General features: G+C 40.5%; 1 protein-coding gene across 3 annotated transcripts in view; it reads right to left on the bottom strand.

The window, feature by feature from the left end:
* Positions 1 to 7,719: 7,719 nt before the first annotated feature.
* Positions 7,720 to 25,274, bottom strand: part of NUP155 (nucleoporin 155) — an 86,987-nt gene continuing 69,432 nt past the window's right edge. For all 3 annotated transcript variants that reach the window (XM_078365560.1, XM_017969951.4, XM_078365559.1), the window contains 10 exons: positions 22,284 to 22,437; positions 21,967 to 22,071; positions 20,655 to 20,809; positions 19,853 to 19,982; positions 17,898 to 18,011; positions 16,977 to 17,097; positions 16,419 to 16,529; positions 13,180 to 13,316; positions 12,069 to 12,175; positions 7,720 to 11,500 (listed from right to left, as the gene is read on the bottom strand). In XM_078365560.1, the coding sequence (XP_078221686.1) occupies positions 11,362 to 11,500; positions 12,069 to 12,175; positions 13,180 to 13,316; positions 16,419 to 16,529; positions 16,977 to 17,097; positions 17,898 to 18,011; positions 19,853 to 19,982; positions 20,655 to 20,809; positions 21,967 to 22,071; positions 22,284 to 22,437 (1,273 nt within the window). In that variant the 3' untranslated portion in view covers positions 7,720 to 11,361. The remainder of the gene's footprint in view (positions 11,501 to 12,068; positions 12,176 to 13,179; positions 13,317 to 16,418; positions 16,530 to 16,976; positions 17,098 to 17,897; positions 18,012 to 19,852; positions 19,983 to 20,654; positions 20,810 to 21,966; positions 22,072 to 22,283; positions 22,438 to 25,274) is intronic.

The raw sequence follows: 25,274 nt of genomic DNA, 5'->3' as shown, positions 1-25,274 counted from the left end.
GAATTAGCTTCACAAATTTGCTTAAATTGTCTGTATATATATATAATCTGTATTTATTCTATTCCATTTATATGTATATCCTTACATCAGTACCACCTCATCTTGATTACTGTAGCTTTATAATAAAATATCGAAATTGACAGTATAAGTTCTTCAATTTTATTCTTTTTCTGAAATTCTTATTTTAAGAAGTTTGCTGGAAATTTGATTGGGATTGCATTGAATCAGCACATCAATTTGGTGAGAATCAATGTTAATAAACTCAGTGTTCCAATCCATAAACACAGTAATATTTATCATTTGGGGTTTATTTTTCTAGCACTCTCTTGTGCTTTTCAGTATACAGGGTCTTACATGTATTTTGTTGGAATTAATCATATTTTACAGCTTTTTTACATTTCATTGAGATGAAGTCTGTCACCCAGGTTGGCATGCAGTGGTGTGATCATAGTTCGCTACAGCCAGGACTCCTGGGCTTAGGTGATCCTCCCACTTCAGCCTCCTGGGTAGCTGGAACTACAGCTCTGCTCTGACACTCCCGGTAATTTTTTTTTTTTTTTTGTAGTTTTTGTAGAGATAGGGTTTTACCATGTTGCCCAGGCTGGTCTCAAACTCCTGGACTCAAGCTACCCACCTACCTCTGCCTCCCAAGGTGCTGAGATTACAGGCGGGAACCACTGCACCTAGCTTATTGTATGATTTTTTAAATGATATTTGTTTATGTATTTATTTTTGAGACAGAGTCTCACTCTGTCACCCAGGCTGGAGTGCAATGACGTGATCTCAGCTCACTGCAACTTCCGCCTCCCAGGTTCAAGTGATTCTCCTGTCAGCCTCCCTAGTAGCTGGGATTACAGGTGTGTGCCACCATGCCTGGCTAATTTTTGTATTTTTTAGTAGAGATGGGATTTCACCAAGTTGGCCAGGCTAGTCTTTTTTTTTTTTTTTAATTTTTTTATTGGATTTTAGGTTTTGGGGTACCTGAGCAGAGCATGTAAGACAGTTGCGTAGGAACACACATGGCAGTGTGCTTTTCTTTCCTTCTCCCCTTCACCCACATTTGGCATTTCTCCCCAGGCTATCCCTCCCCACCTCCCCCTCCCACTGGCCCTCCCCTTTTCCCCCCAATAGACCCCAGTGTTTAGTACTCCCCTTTCTGTGTCCATGTGTTCTCATTTTTCATCACCCACCTATGAGTGAGAATATGCGGTGTTTCATTTTCTGTTCTTGTGTCAGTTTGCTGAGGATGACGTTCTCCAGATTCATCCATGTCCCTGTTTGAAGATTCAACGAGAGCTCCAATCCTGGGTTGTTCTCACAGCGCCATCTTGAGTCCGGTCGCTAGTCTTAAACTCCTGACTTTATCTGTCCGCCACAGCCTCCCAAAGTGCTGGGATTAAGGCATGAGCCACCATGCTGAGCCTTATGATACTTATTATTGATTATTATTTTTTAAAGACAGGGGTGACAGTTTTAAAGTTTTTCCTTTCAGGAATTCTGTAAACAAACTATTATATTTATGACTACATGTATAGATATGGATTCTGATTAGGTGCTGTATAAGTCCATACTCATACTGCTGATAAAGACATACCTAAGACTGGGCAATTTACAAAAGAAACAGGTTTAATGGACAATTCCAAGTCTCTGGGGAGGCATCACAATCATGGTGGAAAGCAAAGAAAAGCAAATCATGTCATACAATGATGGCAGCAGGTGAAGAGAGAGCTTGTGCAGGGAAACTACTCTTCATAAAACCATTAGATCTCATGAGACTTATTTACTATCACAAGAACAGTGCAGGAAAGACTTGCCCCTATGATTCAATTACCTCCCACTTGGGTCCCTCCCACAACACAATTATTCAAGATGAGATTTGGTGGGGACACAGCCAAACCATATCATTCCACCCCCGGCTCCTCCCAAATCTTACGTCCTCACATTTCAAAACCAATCATGCCTTCCCAACAGTCCCCCAAAGTCCTAACTCATTTCAGCATTAATTCAAAAGTCCACAGTCCAAAGTCTTATCTGAGACAAGCTAAGTCCCTTCTGCCTATGAGCTTGTAAAATCAAAAGCAAGTGGCTGAGCACAATGGCTCACAGCTGTAATCCCAGTACTTTGGGAGGCTGATGCAGGTGGATCACAAGGTCAGGAGTTTGAGACCAGCCTGGCCAATATGGTGAAACCCTGTCTCTACTAAAAATACAAAAATTAGCTGGGCATGGTGGTGGGTGCCTGTAGTCCCAGCTACTTGAGAGGCTGAGGCAGAAGAATCGCTTGAACCCAGGAGGCGGAGGTTGCAGTGAGCCAAGATTGTACCACTGCACTCTAGCCTGGGTGACAGCAAGACACTGTCTCAAAACAAAGAAATCCCCCCCCCCAAAAAACAAACAACAACAACAACAAAAAAAAAAACAAATCCAAAAGCGAATTAATTACTTCCTAGATATAGTGGGGGTACAGGCATTGGGTAAATACAGCCATTACAAATGGGATAAATTGGCCAAAACAAAGGGGCTAAAGGCCCTATGCAAGTCCAAAATCCAGCAGGGCAGTCAAATCTTAAAGCTCCAAAATGATCTCCTTTGATTTCATGTCTCAAATCCAGGTCATGCAGATGCAAGAGGTGGGTTTCCATGGTCTTGTACAGCTCCACCTGCGGCTCTGCAGGTACAGCCTCCATCCTGGCTGCCTTCACAGGCTGGCATGGTCTGTGGCTTTACCAGGTGCACAGTGTAAGCTATTAGTGGATCTACCATTTTGGTCTGGAGGACAGTGGTCCTCTTCTTACAGCTCCGCTAGGCAGGACTCCAGTAGAGACTCTGTGTGGGGCTCCAGCCCCACATTTCCCTTCCATGCCATCCTAGTTCTCTATGAGGGCCCTGCCCCTGAAGCTAACTTCTGCCTGGGTATCACAGGCATTTCCAAATAATGTCTGAAATCTAGGCGGAGATTCCCAATCCTCACTTCTTGACTTCTATGCACCTGCAGGCTCAACACCACGTGGAAGCTGCCAAGGCTTTGGGCTTGCACTCTTTGAAGTGGATGGATGGAGCAGCTGGGATGCAGGGAACCAAGTCCCTAGACTTCACATAGCATGGGGACCCAGGGCCCGGTTCATGAAACCACTTTTTCCTCTTAGGCCTCTGGGTCTGTGATGTCAGGGGCTGCTGTAAAGACCTTTGACATGCCCTGGAGACATTTTGTACCATTGTCTTGTTGATTGACATTAATCTCCTCGTTACTTATTCAAATTTCTGCAACCAGCTTGACTTTCTCCTCAGGACATGGGATTTTCTTTTCAATCACATTGTCAGATTGCAAATTTTGCAAACATTTTCATTCTGCTTCCCTTACAAAACTAAATGCCTTAAACAGCACCCAGCCACTTCTTGAATGCTTTGCTTCTTAAAAATTGCTTCCACCAGATACCCTAGATCATCTCTCTCAAGTTCAAAGTCCCACAAATTTCTAGGGCAGGGACAAAATGCCACCAGTCTCCTTGCTAAAATATAACAAGAGTTATCTTTGTTCCAGTTCCCAACAAGTTCCTCATTTCCATCTGAGACTACATCAGCTTGGACCTTATTGTTCATATTGTTAAGAGCATTTTGGGCAAAGCCTTTCAACAAGTCTCTGGCAAGCTCCAAACTTTCCCACATTTTCCTTTATTCTTCTGATCCCTCCAAACTGTTCCAAACTCTGCCTGTTACCCAATTCCAAAGTTGTTTCCATATTTTTGGGTATCTTTTCAGCAACGCCCCACTCTACTGGTACAAATTTACTATAATAGTCCATTTTCATGCTGCTAATAAAGATATACCCCAGACTGGATAATTTATACAGGAAAAGCATTTAATGGACTTGTAGTTCCACATGGCTGGTGAGACCTCACAATCATGGTGGAAGGCAAGGAAAAGCAAGTCACGTCTTCTTTTTTTGGGGGGCGGGGGACGGAGTTTAACTCGTTACCCAGGCTAAAGTGCAATAGCGCGATCTCGGCTCACTGCAACCTCCGCCTCCTGGGTTCAGACAATTCTCCTGCCTCAGCCTCAATGAGTAGCTGGGATTACAGACACGTGCCACAGTGCCCAGCTAATTTTTTGTATTTTTAGTAGAGACGGGGGTTTCACTATGTTGACCAGGATGGTCTCGAACTCTTGACCTCGTGATTCACCCGCCTTGGCCTCCCAAAGTGTTGGGATTACAGGCGTGAGCCACCGCGCCCAGCCACAAGTCACATCTTATACGGATGGCAGCCGGCAAAAAAGAGTTTGTGCAGGGGAACTCCTCTTCATAAAACCATTAGATCTCATGAGATTTATTTACTATCATGAGAACAGCACAGGAAAGACTTGCTCCCATGATTCAATTACCTCCCACCAGGTCTCTCCCACAATACATGGGAATTGAAGATGAGATATGGGTGGCAACACAGCCAAACCATATCAGGTACTTTAAAAATATCCAATTTAGGCTGGGCACAGTAATCCCAACACTTTGGGAGGCTGAGTTGGGAAGATCACTTGAAGTCAACAGTTTCAGACCAGCCTGGCCAACATGGTGAAATTCCAGCTCTACTAAAAATACAAAAATTAGCCCAGTGTGGTGGCACATGCCTGTACTCCCAGCTACTCAGGAAGCTGAGGCAGGAGAATCGCTTGAACTCAGGAGGTGGAGGTTACAGTGAGCCAGAATTGTACCACTGCACTCCAGCCTGGGTGACAGAGACTCCATCTCAATCAATAAATAAAATATCCAATTTAAATTATGCAATTAATGATCTATTTAATGTCATAACTTCAGGAAAAATTTCAATTTAACATAAACTGATTTATTTCTTAGGCTGCTCTGAATAATGGCATCTCAGAAATATGGGCTTACTCACGATTTTTTCGTTTTGGTGAACAGTTAAAAACAACAAAAGAAAAATGTTTGTATATGTATCTTAGGTATACACACACACACACACACACACACACACATACACAAAACCACAATGGTCCTTAAGTAGATAACACAAGTTCTGATAGAGTAAAATGAGTATGGAAATTGCCAACATTTAGAAAAGCTGTTACTTAATGCTGAGGAAATAACGTATCATCATATCAAACATTCTTTTCTGATAAAGGAAGCAACCACAGAAAGCTTTTATTATTCTAACTAACCAGTGCTATTGATTTATTGATGCAAACAAAAAATCCCAATGACTCTCCCCAAACTACTTTGATTTTTGTTTGAGTCAGGGCCTCACTGTCACCTAGGCTGGAGTGCAGCGGCATGATCTTGACTCACTGCAGCCTCCGCCTCCCAGATTCAAGCTATTCTCAGCCTCCCAAATAGCTGGGATAACAGGCATGTGCCACTATGCCTGGCTAATTTTTGTATTTTTAGTAGACATGGGTTTTCATCATGTTGCTGAGGCTGGTCATGAACCCAAACTACTTTAAAAATGAACATATCAAAGTTGATTTTCACTAGAATGCAGTTATTTCTTCACATTAGTAAAGCAAAAAGCAAGACCCAGGTTTCATATACACTTCATATTTTCCTCTTTTGCTAGCACTAAGTAGGCTTCATCTGAATTTTCCATTTCATGAGTAACATCAACTCTCCACTGCTGTCTGCAGAGCCAATTATTTTTTCAGGATCAAGCTCTCTTGGTTTGTCTGCACCATCTCTTTCCATTTTCGATTTTAGGTCATCAGATTGTCAGATATTCTTGTACCAACTTTTTCTTTACCAGCTTTTTGAGAATTAAGATATGCTTCAACTGTGGACAAGCTAAATTTCTTCAGGTCCCCAAGTATTGTCAGCATCTATAAATCCCTTTCATGTCAGGAAATGCTCTACCTTCCCACTCACCGCACACTGATCCAATACTTTTTCTGCTACACATTCTTCAGGCTCTGCCTCAACTTTTTTTTTTTGAGACGGAGTTTCGCTCTTGTTACCCAGGCTGGAGGGCAATGGCGCTATCTCAGCTCACCGCAACCTCCGCCTCCTGGGTTCAGGCAATTATCCTGCCTCAGCCTCCCGAGTAGCTGGGATTACAAGCACGCGCCACCATGCCCAGCTAATTTTTTGCATTTTTAGTAGAGACGGGGTTTCACCATGTTGACCAGGATGGTCTCGATCTCTTGACCTCGTGATCCACCCGCCTCGGCCTCCCAAAGTGCTAGGGTTACAGTATTCTCAATCTCTTTAATGAATGTCTTCACAGATTTTTTTCCTACACATTTTCTATAAAATAGCTCTTTTAATATAGCATTAAAAATACCCTTCATGGGCCGGGCATGGTGGCTCACACCTGTAATTCCAGCTTTGGGAGGCTGAGGCAGGTGGATCATTGAGGTCAGGAGTTCAAGATCACCATTTTGACCAGGATGGTCTCGATCTGTTGACCTTGTGATCCACCCGCCTTGGCCTCCCAAAGTGCTGGGATTACAGGCTTGAGCCACTGGGCCCAGCCCTCAACTTTTTTCTTTTTCATTCTTTGCTCACCATCACACACTGCTATGGGTGGAAGATTCTGCTGTGTCTCCAGTCATGCTTGCCTCAAGCTCATGCAGCATCTCAGGGGCTAAATTTAGATTTTAAAAAGATCACACTGTCCTTGGTGTGGAAACAGAGAAGGGGGGTTCAAAGTAGAGGCAGGAAGACCACTTACTGTTGTTGTAAGCATCCAAGTGAAACAGGGTAACTTGAATCAACCCTGAAAGCCTAAAGTAACAAGACAATGGGGCAGATATGGAAGATACTAAGTAGACTTGCTTAAAAACTGGTTTTGGAGGGAGAGGGAGAATTTAATGATTTCCATATTTCAATTTGAGACAATAATAAAGAGCAAGATAGAAAACTAGGAAGAACAAGAGTGGGTAGAGGACAGAGAGAGATGAGTTCAGGTTTGGTTGTTTTGACAGAGGTGCTTTAGGAGGTCGTTTCAAATGTGGGTTGAAAATATATATGGGGATCCCATATACCACATGGTAAATTGATTGTTGTTTTGTTTTTGAGACTGAGTCTTGCTCTGTCACCCAGGCTGGAGTGCAGTGGTGTGGGATCTCGGCTCACTGCAACCTCCACCTCCAAGGTTCAAATGATTCTCATGCCTCAGCCTCCCAAGTAGCTGGGATTACAGGCACACACCATTATGCCCAGCTAATTTTTTAATTTTTAGTAGATACAGGGTTTTGCCATGTTGGCCAGGCTGGTCTCAGGCCTTAGATGATTCGCCCACTTCTGCCTCCCAATGTGTATCAGCATGACAGGCGTGAGCCACCATGCCTGACCTTTTTTTTCCCCCCAAGATGGAGTCTCACTCTGTGGCCCAGGCTGGAGTGCAGTGGCTCGATCTCGGCTCACTGCAAACTCTGCCTCCCGGGTTCAGATGATTCTCAAATGAATCAATCCTCGGGAAATGATTCTGTTTCCTGAGTAGCTGGGATTATAGACACCCACCACCACGCCTGGTTAACTTTTTTGTATTTTTAGTAGAGACGGGGTTTCACCATGTTGGTCAGTCTGGTCTCAAACTCCTGACCTCAGGTGATCCACCTGCCTCGGCCTCTCTAAGTGCTGGGATTACAGGCATGAGCCACCGTGCCCAGCCCTTGATTGATTTTTTAAAGTTTTATTATTTGGTTTTAATCTCATTTATATATGATGAAAATGAAGCTTAGTAGAGTTTCAATGATTTACTGGAGGACTTAAAATGTTAGAAAAAAGTTTTATTATTAAGAGAATTTAAAAGACACTGATAGAAAATGAAAAGAAATTATGAACCCTTTCAAAACCTTTCCATTTAATGTTCTAATTATTCATTTCCTTGATACAACTCTGTAGTATGGTTACAATTTTTCCTTTTCATGAATGGGATGAAAAATCATGGTAGCGGAGACTATCCTGAGGAATACTTTTGAGATTAGTGGACAGGGTTCAATGAATAAGTCAGGTATACCTAAAGAAACACTGAATACACATGTACACACACACAGTCAATACCTCATACCATGAAGTTACTCAAAATAGTTTTCTCTTTCCTATTTGGCCATACTATAATCATCTACTTAAAATACAAATGTCACAACTTCAGTGATTCTTCACTGTCCACAATTAATACACTGTTCCATAGACTACGTTCTACCCATTATACATTGCCTATGTATGTTTAATAGTCACTATAAAGAAATAATGGACAGGTGTGGTGGCTCATGGCTGTAATCCCAGCACTTTGGGATACTGACACAGGCGAATCACTTGACCCAGGAATTTTGAGACCAGCCTGGGCAACAGAGTGAGACCTTTTCACTACAAAAATGGTGGTGGGGGGAAATGAGCAGGGTGCAGTGGTACATGCCTGTAGTCCCAGCTATTTAAGAGACTGAGGTGGGAGGACTGTGTTGAGCCCAGGTTGACGCTGCAGTGAGCCAAGATCATGCCACTGCACTCCAGGCTAAGCCCTTGTCTTCAAAAAACAAAACAAAACAACAACAAAAAAATGTGTTGAACAAACACCAAGTGCAAAGTATACTAATACAGTGGATAAATGCTACTCCAGCTCTGATCCACTGACTGCCAGGATCAGTATAAACTACAGATGGAACTCAAGAATCTGTCATAACATGCTATCCAATTGACTGTTCTGAATATGAAAGTTTCATTATTATTATTACTATTATTTTGAGATGTAGTTTCGCTCTTGTTGCCCAGGCTGGAGTGCAATGGTGCAATCTCTGCTCACTGCAACCTCCGCCTCCAGGGTTCAAGCGATTCTCTTGCCTCAGCCTCCCAAGTAGCTGAGATTACAGGCATGCAGCACTACATCCAGCTAATTTTGTATTTTTTTTTTTTTTAATAGAGACAAGGTTTCTCCATGTTGGTCAGGATAGTATCAAACTTCTGACGTCAGATGATTTGCCTGCCTCGGCCTCCCAAAGTGCTGGGATTATAGGCATAAGCCACCACACCTGGCCAAATGTGAAAGTTTCAGAAATACTATTCCAGAGGGTAAAAATAATCTGGGGACCTAATTTCTTCTCTCTTAGGGATCTTACCCACCAAAAGGTATTGCAAGCATCAGTTGTGTGGCTGGAATTCTTAAACCTTCTCAAAGCATGCTGTGTGAATAAAAGGGACAGTGTTCAGATTTCTGACTCTAACAGACCATCTAGCCATGGAAGCCTACAGCCCTTTTAAAAGAGGTACTTTCAATGTTGTGAGTTCAGTATATTTGACTTATGTGCTAGTATGTAAATGTCCTTTAAAGAAAAATTAAGTTTTTATCTCTAGCAGAACTGGAATCACACCTAAATTATAGCATTTAGACAAGGATTTCATTTTAAGTAGACATGACAGAATTTTAAATTTACCAAACAAATTAATATATAGCATACATTCACTTTACCTATTCAAAAAAGCTAAACTGAAGAAATTGAAAAGTTGAAAAATAAGAGGTAGTTGTACCCACTGAGTGATATTCTGGCATTCTATTAAATATTCTACATTAGAAGATTATAGGGAAAAAGGAACTGAATTCTAAGAGAACAAATGTAGAGAAGGCAACCCTATGGTCTTGGGACAAGACAAAAATGGAAGGAAAAATACATTCAAAGTGTATTTTAAAAATTGTTAGACCTACATCACTAACAATAAACAAAAGGGAATTATTTGTGGTGGCATCAAAAGAGAAGTGAGGCCAGGCATGGTGGCTCATGCTTATAATCCCAGCACTTTGGGAGGCCGAGGCAGGTGGATAACGAGGTCAGCAGTTCAAGATCAGCCTGGCCAAGATGACGAAACCCCGTCTCTACTAAAAATACAAAAATTAGCCAGGCATGGTGGGGGCACTTGTAATTCCAGCTACTGGGGAGGCTTAGGCAGATAACTGCTTGTATTGAGCTGAGATCAATCCATAAACTACGGAAGGTAGCAGTATCCTTTACTGCAGTGGTTTTCAAATTTGACATGCACCAAAATCTTCTGGAGAGCTTGTTACAACAGAGAAAACGAGGCCGCATTCCCAGTGTTTTTGATTCTGTACATCTGGGTTGGGGCTCGAGAATCTGCATTTCTAACAAATTCCCAGGTGAGGCTGATGCTTCTGGTCTGGAGCACATACTTTGAGAACCACTGCTCTAATAGAGTCAGTAGTCACAAGGCCAAAACTAAGGGAAAATAGTACCTCCCTGTGTAGGTTTTCAGGACACATTAGTTACAAGTTTTATCACCTGCTCAACCAACCAGGTTATATATCAATCCTCAAGGGCTTTAACTGACAAAATTAGGAGTTGGAGAACATTTCTTTCCAAGGATGAACCCAACACCTAAAATAAGTTTTGAAAAAGTCAGTTATTTGCCTATTTAAGGATGTTTTTAGAATCCACTGTTATGGGAATGGATCTGCTTAGCTTGCATTTTGTGTTTTTTTTTTAGATGGAGTCTTGCATTGTCACCTGGGCTGGAGTGCAATGGTGTGATCTCGGCTCACTGCAACCTCTGCCTCCTGGGTTTAAGCAATTCTCCTGCCTCAGCCTTCCAAGTAGCTGGTAATTACAGGACCACCCCCTCCTCCCCCCCCACCTCCCACCACACCTGGTTTGTATTTTTAGTAGAGATGGTGTTTCACTATGTTGGCCAGGCTGGTCTTGAACTCCTGACCTCGTGGATCTACCCTCCTTGGCCTTCCAAAGTGCTGGGATTACAGATGTGAGACACTGCCTGGCTGGATTTTTTTTTTGAAATGGAGTCTCACTCTGTCTCCCAGGCTCAAGTACAGTGGCATGATCTCGGCTCACTACAACTGCCACCTCCTGGGTTCAAGCACTTCTCTGCCTCAGCCTTCTGAGTAGCTGAGATCACAGGCGTCCACCACGCCTGGCTAATTTTTGTATTTTTAGTAGAGGCAGGGATTCACCATGTCGGCCTGAACTCCTGACCTCGTGATCCACCTACCTCGGCCTCCCAAAGTGCTGGGATTGCAGGCGTGAGCCACCACGCCTGGGCTATTTGAGTTTTAATGCCAATATCCTTGGACTAACTTGAAAATGAATAATATAAATTTGAAATTTCTGCCTGTAGTACAATTCAAAATAAGAGGCTCTAAATTTTTTTATTCCTTATGTTAAAATAATAATTAATCTCATTTCAGCTGTTTTTTCACCCAATTATGAAAAAACAAAATAGTCATTAAAAATAATTCATTTAGCAAAAGTATTATTTGTAGATATTAGTCACTTATTAAAAACATTTCTATTAAGATTGTTCTTACATTCTTAGATTTAGAACCACCTGATCTCTGGACCCAGCTGAGTTTTTATTTTACAGATCAAAATATGGATAAAAGTACATCATAGTAATTAATGAAGCCGTTCTAATTTAGCTTGAAGAGATTTAAAATTCCCAGTGATGGCTTGTACTGCTACCGAGGAGCTCATAGACTGGAGCTCAACCAGGTAACCACAAACAGCATCCAGGCAGAGATTTGTAAATCTTCTCCTATAAAGAAAAAGACATATGATTAATTGTACATTTATAAACATTTCCTCATACAGGACTTCTTCCTCATCAACTTCTGGCAACTTTACTTCTCACAGAAGTAGAAGGACCATGTGATTAAGTAAATAAGAAATAAAGAAGAAAACTTAGAAGGTAGGTGGGTTCCATTTGAAGATTTTTATACTGAGAAGAAAGCAGTAAGAGATGATTCCTGCTAGTATTTTTTTTCAAAGAATATCCCTTAAACGGCCAATAATATCACAAAGACATAATTGAAATGTCTTGGTCCTTGGTCATTAACCTAAAGCAAAAGAAATGAATAAATTATTTATGTTCAGTTGTAGAAAGGATTTAGGACAAGGGTTGAAAATGGGAAAAAACCTCCTATTTTTCATACATGCTGATCAATATCAATCACATAGTTATTGCTAATATACACAAGAGCTTACATTGCCTGTACCTCTTTGCAATTCCCATGTCTTTCCATTTTCTCTTCAAATTTTTTACCCAGGTATTTATTAGAAGCATTTAAAAGCCTTTGCTAGTCCAATATTTAATTTCTAAGTACCTTTCACAATTTAAAACTTGGCTGGGATTCTCAACATATCTTGTCAATAATACGTGTATACAATCCAAAAGGTGTAGGGGCTTCTTCATTCTGTTCCAGAATGGATCCTGTAAGTAAATATACATAATGAAATGTGAGGCAAATTGTGTTGATTTTTCAAAATCATTTATGCTAAAGCAGTCATCAGGTCCATGCAAAACTGACTGCTATTAAAAAAGCATTTAATATTAAATGGCTGCTAAATTATATATCTGATTATGATTAATATTTCAAACAACATTAAAGACTTACTAATTAGCAGCACTGTGATATTACTTAGGAAGAATATTTGATATATCAATCTAGTTTGCAGAGTATGTAAATGTCCTGCTTAGGAATCTGAGGTAAGAGAAAAATCTTTCTATGAATTGTGACACCACTTTTACTTTGAGCCTATGCAGATTTAGTCTGACATCATGAAGAGACTAAACTAGCAGTCACAGAAATTTAATTCTAGTTCTGGCTTCACCAGTTACTAGCAGTGTAACTTGAGCAGGTTATTTAACATGTCTGCTCTTGTCTTTTTGCAATATAAGATGGAGATACTATAGCTACTTACTCATTTCCATCACAGGCTAATGTTGTAAAGCACTGTATGATGCTACTATAAAAGATATAATCTACTTTGACAAGTTTTTATTCAGATTTTTTATCCTTAGCATAAAAATTACAAAACATATAGTGTGATAAGGCTTAGCACGATGAGAAGGATCTTTAAGCACTGATATTTTAGATGAGGTTACAGTAAATAAATACAATGTAATTTTGTTCTTTTAAAGTAAATGATGATTGTTAATGTAATGAACATTGGTTTAGCCTATTCCACCAAGAGTAAAGCAATATAATTATGTTTATAAATATTCAAAAATAGTATTTCATTTTTATCATGATATATAGGAAAGCAACTCTTATTATCAGTTTTAAAAGTCTAAAGCATAACTTCCAAGACTCAAGCAAGTGTAATTAGACTAAATGATAAGATACAAGCATGCAATCAAAATATCCCACTCTATATCTACAAACTTACTTTAATTAAAGAAAATAATTTTAAGTTATTTAATATTTTCCTTACCCGTGATTTAAACAACTGATCATAAACTTCTAGTAGTCTAGGTAATGGCACTCCAATTTCATTCATTGTCTGTATTACGAAGCCCACATCCCAGTTCAAAGTACAAACCTGCTGTTCTAAGAACTGTATGATAAAATCTGGGAAGAAAAAAATAACGGAAATTTTGATTCTTAACTCTTGATACTAAAAGGTAGGTCTTATTCATAACTGAGTAGTTTCTAGGGAGATATCTTCTAAAATCCAATTGTAATTTTTTGGAGCAGGTTTTTTTTTTTTTTGCTATGTTGCCCAGGCTGGAAATAGTGGCTATTCATAGGAACCATTACAGTGCACTATAGACTTGAACTCCTGAGCTCAAACAATCCTCCCACCTCAACCTCCCAAGTAAGCTGGGGCTGTAAGTGTACACCGTCACTCAGCTTCAAAACATTTTTTAAAAAATAAAAGTAAGACATATGCCAGAACAGGCAATTCTAAAGTAGATTTGTGGCTTCCTAGGGCTGGAGGGTGTGAAGGAATAGGAAGTGACAACTAATAAGTACAGAGTTTCTTTTTGGGATGACGAAAAATGTCCTAAAATTGAATTGTGGTCATGGCTGCACAATTCTGTGAGAATGATAAAACCATTAAATTATATACTTTAAATAAATTAAGAAAAAAAAAAAAACTACAATATTTTAGAGAACCTAGAAAATACAGAAAGATACAAGAAAAGGTTCACAATCCCACCATTTAAGAAAACTCATTGATAACATTTTTTTAGCATTGGTATTAAAAAAATATATGTTTCCTCCATTTAACAGCTTTTCATAAAAGGGCAAGTGCACCCTGATTTCAGAAATATTAAATGTGTTTTTAAATGCCCCACCCCCAGATTTAATTATTTTGACAGTTCTAATTGTGGCCTCATTCTTACTTTTTACTGCCTGTCTTATTATAAACAGTAACAACCAAATTTATAGTTATGGCCAGGCGTGGTGACTTGCACCTGTAATCCCAGCACTTTGGGAGGCCTAAGGTGGGCAGATCACCTGAGGTCTGGAGTTTGAGACCAGCCTGACCAACATGGTGAAACCGTGTCTCTACTAAAGATACAAAAAAATTAGCTGGGCGTGGCTAATTCAAGACTAGCTTGTGCACTATCATGAGATTCCCTATCAAAAGAAATACATATGTATATGTATGAATGTGTAACACCTACCAATCCTCCTGCCTCAGCCTGATTAGCCAGGACTACAGGCATGTGCTACCATGCCTAGCTAATCTTAATTATTTTAGAGATGCAGTTTTGCTATGCCCAGGCTGGTCTTAAACTCTTGGCTTGAAGCAATCTTATCTTTGTCTCTCAACTTAACTCAAAAACTCAGAAAAGTGTTGAGATTACAGGTGTGAGCTACCATGCAAAGCCCACATGATTATTTCTAAATTAAAATATAAATTCCTCAAAAGAACTATGTATAATACAGTGTAATTTATTTATTGAAATGGGGTCTCAATCTGTCACTGAGTTTGGAGTGTAGTGGTGCAATCTTAGTTCACTGCAACTTTCACCTCCCAGGCTCAAGTGATCCTCCCATCCTAGCCTCTTGAGTAGGTGGACCACAGGTGCATGCCACCGCACCTGGCTAATTTTCGTAGTTTTTTGTAGAGACAGGGTTTTGCCATGTTGCCCAGGCTGGTCTCAAACTCCTGAGCTCAAGCAATTCACCTGCCTTGGCTTTCTATGGTGCTGGGATTACACCTGTGAGCCACTGGGCCTGGACACAATGCAGTGTTTTTTAAAACAATTAAAAGTATCAGTTTAACATACTTATAAACATTTATATAAAGTATGTATTTGCTCTTTTACTTCTTATTTTTAAGATCAATAAAATGGCGTGGAAAGGGAACTACTTCAATACTATACCTACAAGAAGGGTATGAATATAATGGTTTTATTTCTGACTATGTACAGAGGGCACAGATCCTAAGTCAGAGATAGTCTGTAAACAAGTTTGAATGCTCACTAAAAAAAAAAAAAAAATTAGGCAGGGCATGGTGGCAAACGCTTGTAATCCCAGCATCTTGGGAGCCCAAGGTGGGTGGATCACCTGAGGCCAGGAGTTTGAGGCAAGCCTGGACAACATGGGGAAACCCCATCTTTACTAAAAAAACAAATAGCTGGGCGTGGTGGCTCACGCCTGTAATCCTAGCACTTTGGGAGGCGGAGGCAGGTGGATCACGAGGTCAACAGATTGAGACCATCCTGGTTAACATGGTGAAACCCCGTCTCTACTAAAAATATAAAAACTTAGCAGGGCATGGTGGCGCATGCCTGTAATCCCAGCTACTCAGGAGGCTGAGGCAGGATAACTGCCTGATCCCAGGAGGCGGAGGTTGTGGTGAGCCAAAATCGCGCCATTGCCCTTCAGCCTGGGTAACAGGAGCAAAACTCTGTCTCAAAAAAAAAACAAAACAACAACAACAAATAAATAAAAATTAGCTGGGAGTGGTATTGCATGCCTGTAATCCCAGTTACTTGGGAGGCTGAGGCAGGAGAAATTGCTTGAGCCTGGGAGGTAGAGGCTGCAGTGAGCCAAGATTGCACCACTCCACTCCAGCCCCGGTGACAAAGCAAGCCTCTGTCTCAAAAAAAAAAAAAAAAAAAAGTGGTATGTAAGGATTTTCATGTTCCTCAATATTTTAAAATAACACAAAAGTACTTAATATTTTACTTCATGGATGTATTTATGTTGCTTCTATTGTTTTACCACTGAGGAAAACACTGTAGGTTGGCAAATAACTCATAATAATTAGCTACCTATGTAACAATCATAGCTACTACATCTGGGATTCAAATAACTAAGTTTTAACATAATTATTTGCTATTTTAAAGAAAAACAGCCCTTAATATTAAAAAAGTTGAATCAATCACAGATTTCCTATGCATAAAAACATCAACTGTTTTTATTTTCTCTTCAGAAACTTGTATAGGGTTACCAACAATATAATCAGTTTGTCAGTCAGCACAATCCCAAGATAGATATATAAACCTAGAAAGTTAGTCACAAAGTTTCATACTCAACTCTTCATTAACAAATTTTGCCATTCTTTGGAAGTCTTTTTGGAGAGGTAGAATTAAACTGCTGAACTAAATAGTAACAAAGAAACTCTGTTTTACTTGAAAGATCATTATCCATGCCAATGGAGAAAACCATCAAAACAGAAAATACATGACTGCACCTAAGATCACAGCTTACCTAAAGGAAAGAAACGTGGTGTGCCAGCATAAATTTTGCCAAGGAGGACAATCTTGAGACTAAGGGCATGCATTCTATCTGAGGAGCTCAATGTCACACTGTCATTCAATTCTGTAAGAAAAAGACATGTCATTTGAAGTCCAAATTATTTTTAATGTGAAATGTTTCCATTGGCTATTTAATTCTGTTTCAAGATTCGAAATACTTTAGAACAGATAGTCACATTAATATGATTAGCTAATTTGGTGTTTCTATTAGTGTCTGAGATACTCTCATGTCTTAACAGGTTGTTGGTTACTAGATTATGAGGTGAGTATCTCAGTATCCCTTAGAAGGCAAAACAAATTAAATAATACAAATTAAACAATCTTTTCACTGAGTATTCCCCCAAATATTCACTTGGGTCATTCTCTGTATGATCATCCTCCACCATACTGAGGTACTTTCTGCTTACTCTCTTCTTAGGTATACACAATTGTCATGAGCCACTAGCAGCTTGCATTCCTCTACCAAGTCACTACATAACATATGCTGACATACTTATAACTGAACACTTACCTTTCTCTATGATATCTTGCCATAGTGTCTGCACAAGTATAGGGTCTGAATAACCGGCACAATGAATTATTGCAAGTTTACACTCTGCAAGTTTAAATGGGTCAGCAAATTCTCCATAAAGCTGTGAGAGAAAATCCCAAAATTAAACATGTTAAGACATGAGAGTATCTCAGACACCAACTAGAGGTCAGCATTCAGAGATTAATAATGAAGCACTCCTTGAAAATTAAAAAAATTTTCAAAGATTTTATGTAAAGTTTCTAAAACATGATATAAAGATGTGATGATATATATAACTTTATATATTTAAAAAGGTAAGGCCTCCTAGCACTTTGGGAGGCTGAGGCAGGCGGATCATGAGGTCAGGAGATTGTGCACACCACCACACTAGGCTAATTTTTTGTTGTTGTTTGTTTTTTTTAGATGGAATCTCATTCTGTTGCCTAGGTTCCTGGAATGCAGTGGCGTGATCTCAGCTCACTGCAACCTCCATCTCCTGGGTTCAAGCAATTCTCCTGTCTCAGCCTCCCAAGTAGCTGGGATTACAGGTGCGTGCCACCACGCCCAGGTAATTTTTGCATTTTTAGTAGAAACGGGGTTTCCCCATGTTGACCAGGCTGGTCTCAAACTCCTTATCTCAGGTAATCTGACCTCCTCAGCCTCCCAGAGTGCGGGATTACAAGTGTGAGCCACAGTGCCTGGCCTTTTTTGGTATTTTTGGTAGAAATGAGGTTTCTCCATGTTGCCCAGGCCGGAAATAAACTGGTTTTAACATAGCTCTCCCATGTGAGGCTGATAGATGCCTTATCTTATTTGTGGAAATAAGATAATTTTCCCCATGAAACGAAAAGCAAAGTGCAAAACAAAAATTTCTCAGTATTAGGTGACTACTATAAAAACTTCAATTGCTTTTTTAATTACCTTAGTTATGTCCATCAGCTCAGAATCCAACTGAGAAATTGCATCCTGTACAGAAGAATGATGGGAATACTGCCTTTGTAGTGTCTCTTGTATCTGAAGTTGGATCCTAGCAACCTAATTTGGGCAGAAAAAAGGATCTCTTAATTCCTTTATGATAAATCAACAGACATTTGAAAGAATGACTCCTACTATATGACTTTAAGTTTGCTAAAATAAAAATAATGTATAAATGAAGACTTCTATCATAATAGACTAACATCATCATAACAGAAGTCAACTAAACATAATAGATTTCACACAAAGTGTACTGTGGCAGAGCCCTTGCTGCCAACCAGTATTCATACCTTCCACGACTGTAGCCAAATGGCTAGGCTATATAGCTCAGTCTCCTTTGCAAGGGAGGTGTGGCCCTACAAACAAGTTCTCTTCAAAGAAATGTTAGTAGAAATAAAGTGTGTCATGTCAGGGCTGTGGGTTTCCTCTTTTTGTTTTTCAGACGGAGACTCACTCTGTTGCCCAGTCGGGAGTGCAATGGTGTTATCTCCGCTCACTACAACCTCCGCCTCCTGGGTTTAAGCGATTCTCCTGCCTCAGCCTCCCAAGTAGCTGGGACTACCGGTGCGTGCCACCATGCCTGGCTACTTTTTAAAATTTTTAGTAAAGATCAGGTTTCACCCGTGTTTGCCAGGATGGTCTCGATCTCCTAACCTTGTGATCCACCTGCCTCAGCCTCCCAAAGTGCTGGGATTACAGGCGTAAGCCACCTCGCCCGGCTAGCACTGTGGTTTTTTTTTTGAGACGGAGTTTCGTTCTTGTTACCCAGGTTGGAGTGCCATGGCGCAATCTCGGCTCACCACAACCTCCGCCTCCTGGGTTCAGGCAGTTCTCCTGCCTCAGCCTCAATGAGTAGCTGGGATTACAGGCACTTGCCACCATGCCCAGCTAATTTTTTTTTTTTGAGACGGAGTTTCGCTCTTGTTACCCAGGCTGGAGTGCAATGGCGCGATCTCGGCTCACCGCAACCTCCGCCTCCTGGGTTCAGGCAATTCTCCTGCCTCAGCCTCCCGAGTAGCTGGGATTACAGGCATGCGCCACCATGCCCAGCTAATTTTTTTTGTATTTTTAGTAGAGACGGGGTTTCACCATGTTGACCAGGATGGTCTCGATCTCTTGACCTCGTGATCCACCCACCTCGGCGTGCTGTGGTTTTTAAGAGAGTGAATGTGTTCTTTCCCTTCCTCCTTCTGCTGAAGATAAAGCAAAGGCCCTAGGGAATGGTATTGCCAGAAAATAGAACTTGGGTTGCCAAATCAAACACATGAAGGAAAGCCAGCTGCCAATCAGGAAGACTCATTCTGGATTTTTGTGAATGAGAAATAAACTTTTGGCTGGGTGTCGTGGCTCAAGCCTATAATCCTGGCACTTTAGGAGGCCGAGGAGGGAGGATCATCTGAGGTCGGGAGTTCGAGACCAGCTGGACCAACATGGAGAAACCCGTCTCTACTAAAAATACAAAAAAATCAGCTGGGCATGGTGGCGCATGCCTGTAATCCCAGCTACTTGGGAGGCTGAGGCAGGAGAATAGCTTGAACTGGGGAGGCAGAGGTTGCAGTGAGCTGAGATCATGCCATTGCATTCCAGCCTAGGAAACGAGCGAAAAAACAAAACAAAACAAAAAAAAAACAACAAACTTTTGTATTTCGACCATGGTGTTTTTTATTCTCTTAGTTAAGGCATTTTAGCTTAGTCTACTTCATACATCTACTTATTTGCTTCCAGAATAAATGGTGAATAATCCACTTGCTGTTGAAATAGTTGAGAAAAACCTTTATTTATTATTATTTAAGACTTTTTGACTTCTATAGACCTATTACTTACCAAGGGAAGAATGAAAAGTAGAATAACTATGTGGCTAGTACTCAATGTGGACACAGCTTAAGATCTTTAGCACTTACCTCCATTTTTTCTTCTAATTCATGAAGGAATTCACCATCGGCAGCTATTGATGAAATGGCAGTGGAACTTTTGGCACTAAGAATAGCTCGAGCAATGTATTCCAATCGCTGCTGAAGTGAAATTTCTGTGCTGTAAGGGAAAACCCTTATTTTTAGTCATACAATTTAAGGATAGAAGATACAAATACAATTAGTATGTAGTTTTTTATATCAAATACACATAAAAGGCCACTTGAAACTTTTGAAAAAAAATCATTAGATTTTTAAAAAAAGCATTGATTTTAGATTTCTAATAAGAGAGATTCACAATTTTAGACAACACATAAAGAAATATGTTTATATCTAAAAAGTAAATTCTATTTTAAAAACTTAGGTATATATATTTTATTTATTTATTTTATTTATTTTTTTTTGATAGAGTCTCATTCTATCGCCCAGGCTGGAGTGCAGTGGCACAATCTAAGCTCACTGCAACCTCTGCCTCCTGGGTTCAAGCGATTCTCCTCCCTCAGCCTCCTGAGTAGCTGGGATTACAGGTGCATACCACCACAATCAGCAACTTTTTTTTGTATTTGTAGTAGAGATGGGGTTTCACTATGTTAGTCAGGCTCATCTCGAACTCCTGACCTTGTGATCTGCCCGCCTTGGCCTCCCAAAGTACTGGGATTACAGGTGTGAGCCACCGTGCCCGGCCAGGTCAGTATGTTAAAACTTAGATTCTTCGAAAATTAAGGAAAACTGAATGTAACTACACATAGCTCAGTTTTCAATCATTCTTCACAATAAGAGTATTATGCCATACCTATGCATGTCAGCCAGTTTGGACAGTACACGAGCAGCATTACTGAAACTTCTGTTCTTCTCATAATACCGCCAGAGTAAATCCATATAGCGAACTCTGTTTTGATCAACTTTGGCCATTCGGACTAAATGTGGCTCCAGAAATGGAGAAGCAACCTAGAAATAACATAGTTATTCAGAAAAATTTTCTAACCACCTACAAATAATGTAGGAAAAATATAGTATTTTAAAAGTCAACTACAACTGTGACTTGTTTCATAAAAACAAGCAAAATTATAATCCAACACTAACAGATAAAAGAGAGGGCAAATTTTCTTGTTACAAACAATTTTTGTTTTACCACAGTTAGCATACGAATTTCTATAATAATTCTACAAAAATCAACTGGGTGTGGTGGTGCGGGCCTACAGTTCCAGTTACTCAGCAGGCTGAAGGGGGAGAATCACCTGAATCTAGGGAGGTCGAGGCTACAGTGAGCCATTATCGTGCCACTGCACTGCACTCTAGCCTAAGTGACAGAGTGAGACCTGTCTCAAAAACAAAACAAAGAAATTTACTATAAAATTATAAAGTCTTAAACTTAGAGAACACAGCTATTGATTCCTAGACACTGAGCTGGAAAGCATTTTTGAAATTATTATTATTATTATTATTTTTTGAGACGGAGTTTCGCTCTTATTACCCAAGCTGGAGTTCAATGGCGCAATCTCGGCTCTCTGCAACCTCTGCCTCCTGGTTCAAGCAATTCTCCTGCCTCAGCCTCCGGAGTAGCTGGGATTACAGGCACGCGCCACCATGCCCAGCTAATTTTTTGTATTTTTAGTAGAGACAGGGATTCACCATGTTGACCAGGATGGTCTCGATCTCTTGACCTCGTGATCCACCCGTCTCAGCCTCCCAAAGTGCTGGGATTACAGGCGTGAGCCACCGCGCCCGGCCCGCATTCTTGAAATTATTAAATGCTATGTATTCATGAAATAGATTGTGGAACACTGAGACTTAGAGTAGTAAAAGGACATATGTGAAGTCACATAGAGACTTAACAACGGAGTTAAGATGTGCTTCAGGACTCATAAATCCAGTGATTTCTACCCCACAATATAAACTATCCCAATCAGCTTTGAATTAACAAGAAAACTGGAGCAGTAGCTTACTTTGCCCCTTAGGAAAAGATGCTGCATTACTTGGCTTTATGTTAACATCTGATAGTAGGTATGAGATGAGAATAAGAATTTTTTACATCTATCTATGTGCTCAAATCATTGAGTTATGCTCCTTAATAATTAACACGACTACAATAAAAAAAGATTTACCTGTAGCAGCTTATCTGCAAGATCAGCTTGTATTAGCCAATTATAAAGGGCAATACTAAAGAGCTCATCTTTGGATCGCTGTGACAATTTAAGCATTTGTTCAAACTAAAATAAAGAAAATAGTAAAAATTAGCGGTTAAAGACTCTCTTTCTGGGCATCATAACCCTTCAGCCCTATAAACCCTGGTAAGAAATCAAGAATCCTTACATGATAACTTCTAAGAACTACTACCTTTCCGAAGATGACTGTGCCACCATTACCATGCAAAACTTCTAAACAGTGTATTCTCAGAATGAAAATATACTATGTCCCTTACATGATGTCCTGCTTCTTCATTACTCAGCATATTTGGATCAGATGACAACACTGGAGGACCAGGTTTTTTGGGTACACTGGGAGACTGAGGAGCAGCCTTACTTTGATTTACCAGTTCTTGAAGTGTGTCTGTAATGCACTTGTAACTGTTTAATCTGAAAGAGAATGGAAAAGGAGCAATTACATTATTTAACTAGAAGCAAATGATGGCAAGTCTGGTGACTCATACCTGTAATGCCAGCACAAGGGAGGTCAAGGCAGGATAGCTCGAGGCCAGGAGTTGGAGACTAGCCAGGGCAACATAGTGAGACCCCCGTCTCTACAAAAATATACAAAAATTGGCTGGGTGCAGTGGCTCACACCTGTAATCCCAGCACTCTGGGAGGTGAAGGCAGGCAGATTGCCAGAGGTCAGAAGTACAAGACCAGCCTGGCCAACATGGTGAAACCTCATCTTTACTAAAAATACAAAAATTAGCTGGGTGTGGTAGTACGCATCTGTAGTCCCAGCTACTCAGAAGACTGAGGCAGGAGAATTACTTGAACCTGGGAGGCAGAGGTTGAGGTGAGCTGAGATCGTGCCACTGCTCTAGCCTGGGTGATAGCAAGCCCCTGTCTCAAAAGACAAAACAAACAAAAATTAACTAGGCATGGTGGTATGCACCTGTAATCTCAGCTACTTGGGAGGTTGAGGCTTGAGCCCAGGAATTCAAGGCTGCCAAGTGAGCTATTATCATGCCACTGCACTCCAGCCCAGGCAACAGAATGAGGCCCTGTCTCAAAAACAAAAAATCTCAAAAACAAAACAAACAAGAACAAAAGAAAGAAAGCTATTGATTTATCTTACCTAATTAAAGTATACACAAGGATTACAAGATTATTTTGGAGAGTATATGTACATATTTGGCATTTAAAATAATACAAGCCATATACTTTTTCAGTAAGTTTGAGAAGTGTTTGGCTAAACATAAAAGGGTAAAGTCATTAAATATAGTAATAAAATAATACGTTTTCCCCAGGTGTGGTGGCTGACACTTGTAATCCCAGCACTTTGGAGACTGAGAAGGATTGCTTGAGCCCAGGAGTTAAAGTTCAGCCTGGGCAATGTAGTGAGGCTTTGTCTCAACAGAAACTAAAAAGATAAGAAAATTAGCTGAGTGTGGTGACATGTGCCTATAGGCCCAGCTACTCAGGAGGCTGAGGTAGGAGGATCACTGAATCACTCGAGCCCAAAATGTCAAAGCTGCAGTGATCTATGATGGTGCCACTGAACTCCAGCCCAGGAGACAGAATGAGCCTTTGTCTCAAAGACAAAAACAAAACAAAAAACCCTCCATATATGTATATGTTTTAGAAAGGTTACATATTTCTTTTCTTTTCCAAGACAAAGTCTTGCTCTGATGCCCAGGCTGGAGTTCAGGGGTGCAATCTCAGCTCACTGCAACCTCTGCCTCCCAGGTAGAAGCGATTCTCCTGCCTCAGCCTACCAAGTAGCTGGGATTACAGGTGTGCGCCACCACAGCTGGCTAATTTTTGTATTTTTAGTAGAGATGGGGTTTCACCATATTGGCCAGGCTGGTCTGAAACTCCTGACTTCATGATCCATTCACCTCAGCCTCCCAAAGTGTTGGGATTACAGGTGTGAGCCACCACAGCCAGCCTGTATTTCTTTTAATGACATATATTTCCTTTTTAACAGTCTCAACTAATTTCGGAATACTTAAAAATTGTCCTTTAAAATGAAATCCTAGGCTGGGCACAGTGGCTCAGGCCTACAATCCCAGCACTTTGGGAGGCTGAGGCAGGCGGATCACCTGAGGTCAGGAGTTTGAGACCAGCCTGCCCAACATGATGAAACCCTGTCTATACTAAAAATACAAAAATATTACCCAGAGCTGGTGGTGCGTGCCTGTAATCCCAGCTACTAAGGGGACTGAGGGAGGAGAATCCCTTGAACCCAGAAGGTGGAGGTTGCAGTGAGCCAAGATCACACCACTACACTCCAGCCTAGACAAGAAGAGCAAAAACTCTCTCTCTCAAAAAAAAAAAAAAGATTAAAATGAAATACTAATCATCAGAACCGAAAATTTGAGAAAAAAAATAACTAGTTTTGTTTTCAAGTAAGTAATCCCATTAAAAAAATTAATAAATCTCAGAAGAATCACAGAGGCACGTTAAAAAACATTCATAAGCATTCAAGAATTCTCATCAGAATAACATTTTACCTCTAGGCTAAGAATTATAACCTATGAGCAGGGCATGGTGGCTCATGCCCATAATCCCAGCACTTTGGCAGGCTGAGGCAGGTGGATCACTTGAGGTCAGGAGTTCGAAATGAGCCTGGCCAACATGGTGAAATCCTATCTCTACTAAAACTACAAAAATTAGCCAGCCATGGTGGTGTGCACCTGTAATCTCAGCTACTCGATAGGCTGAAGCAGGAAACCTGCTTGAACCTAGGTGAAGGAGGTTGCAGTGAGATCGTACCACTGCACTCCAGCCAGGGTGACTCTCAGAAGAAAAAAAAAAAAAAAAAAAGAATTATAACGTATTCAGGCCTCTGATAAAACAAGAAGTCACTTTTAAGTAAAGGCAAAAGGATAATTCAATTTTACAACGGTTACAACTGAAATATGATTTGCCTAATACTATCAATCAAACCTTTACACAAAGAGGCTAGATGCGGTGGCTGATGCCTATAATCCTGGCACTTTGCAAGACTGAGGCAGGTGGATCACTTGAGGTTACTTAGGAGTTCAAGACTAGCCTCACCAATGTAGGGAAACTCCATCTCTAGCAAAAATACAAAATTTAGCCAGGCGTGGTGGTACACGCCTGTAATCCCAGATACTTGGGAGAGGAGGCTGAGGCAGGAGAATAGCTTGAATCAGGGTGGTAGACATTGCAGTGAGCCATAATTTCACCACTACACTCTAGCATGAGTGACAGAGCAAGACTCCATCTCAAAAATAAAAAATAGAAAACTTTATTCA

The sequence above is a fragment of the Callithrix jacchus genome, chromosome 2 (genome assembly GCF_049354715.1).
Source record: "Callithrix jacchus isolate 240 chromosome 2, calJac240_pri, whole genome shotgun sequence".
NCBI lineage: Eukaryota > Metazoa > Chordata > Mammalia > Primates > Cebidae > Callithrix > Callithrix jacchus.
This window is presented reverse-complemented; position numbering and strand designations above follow the sequence as displayed.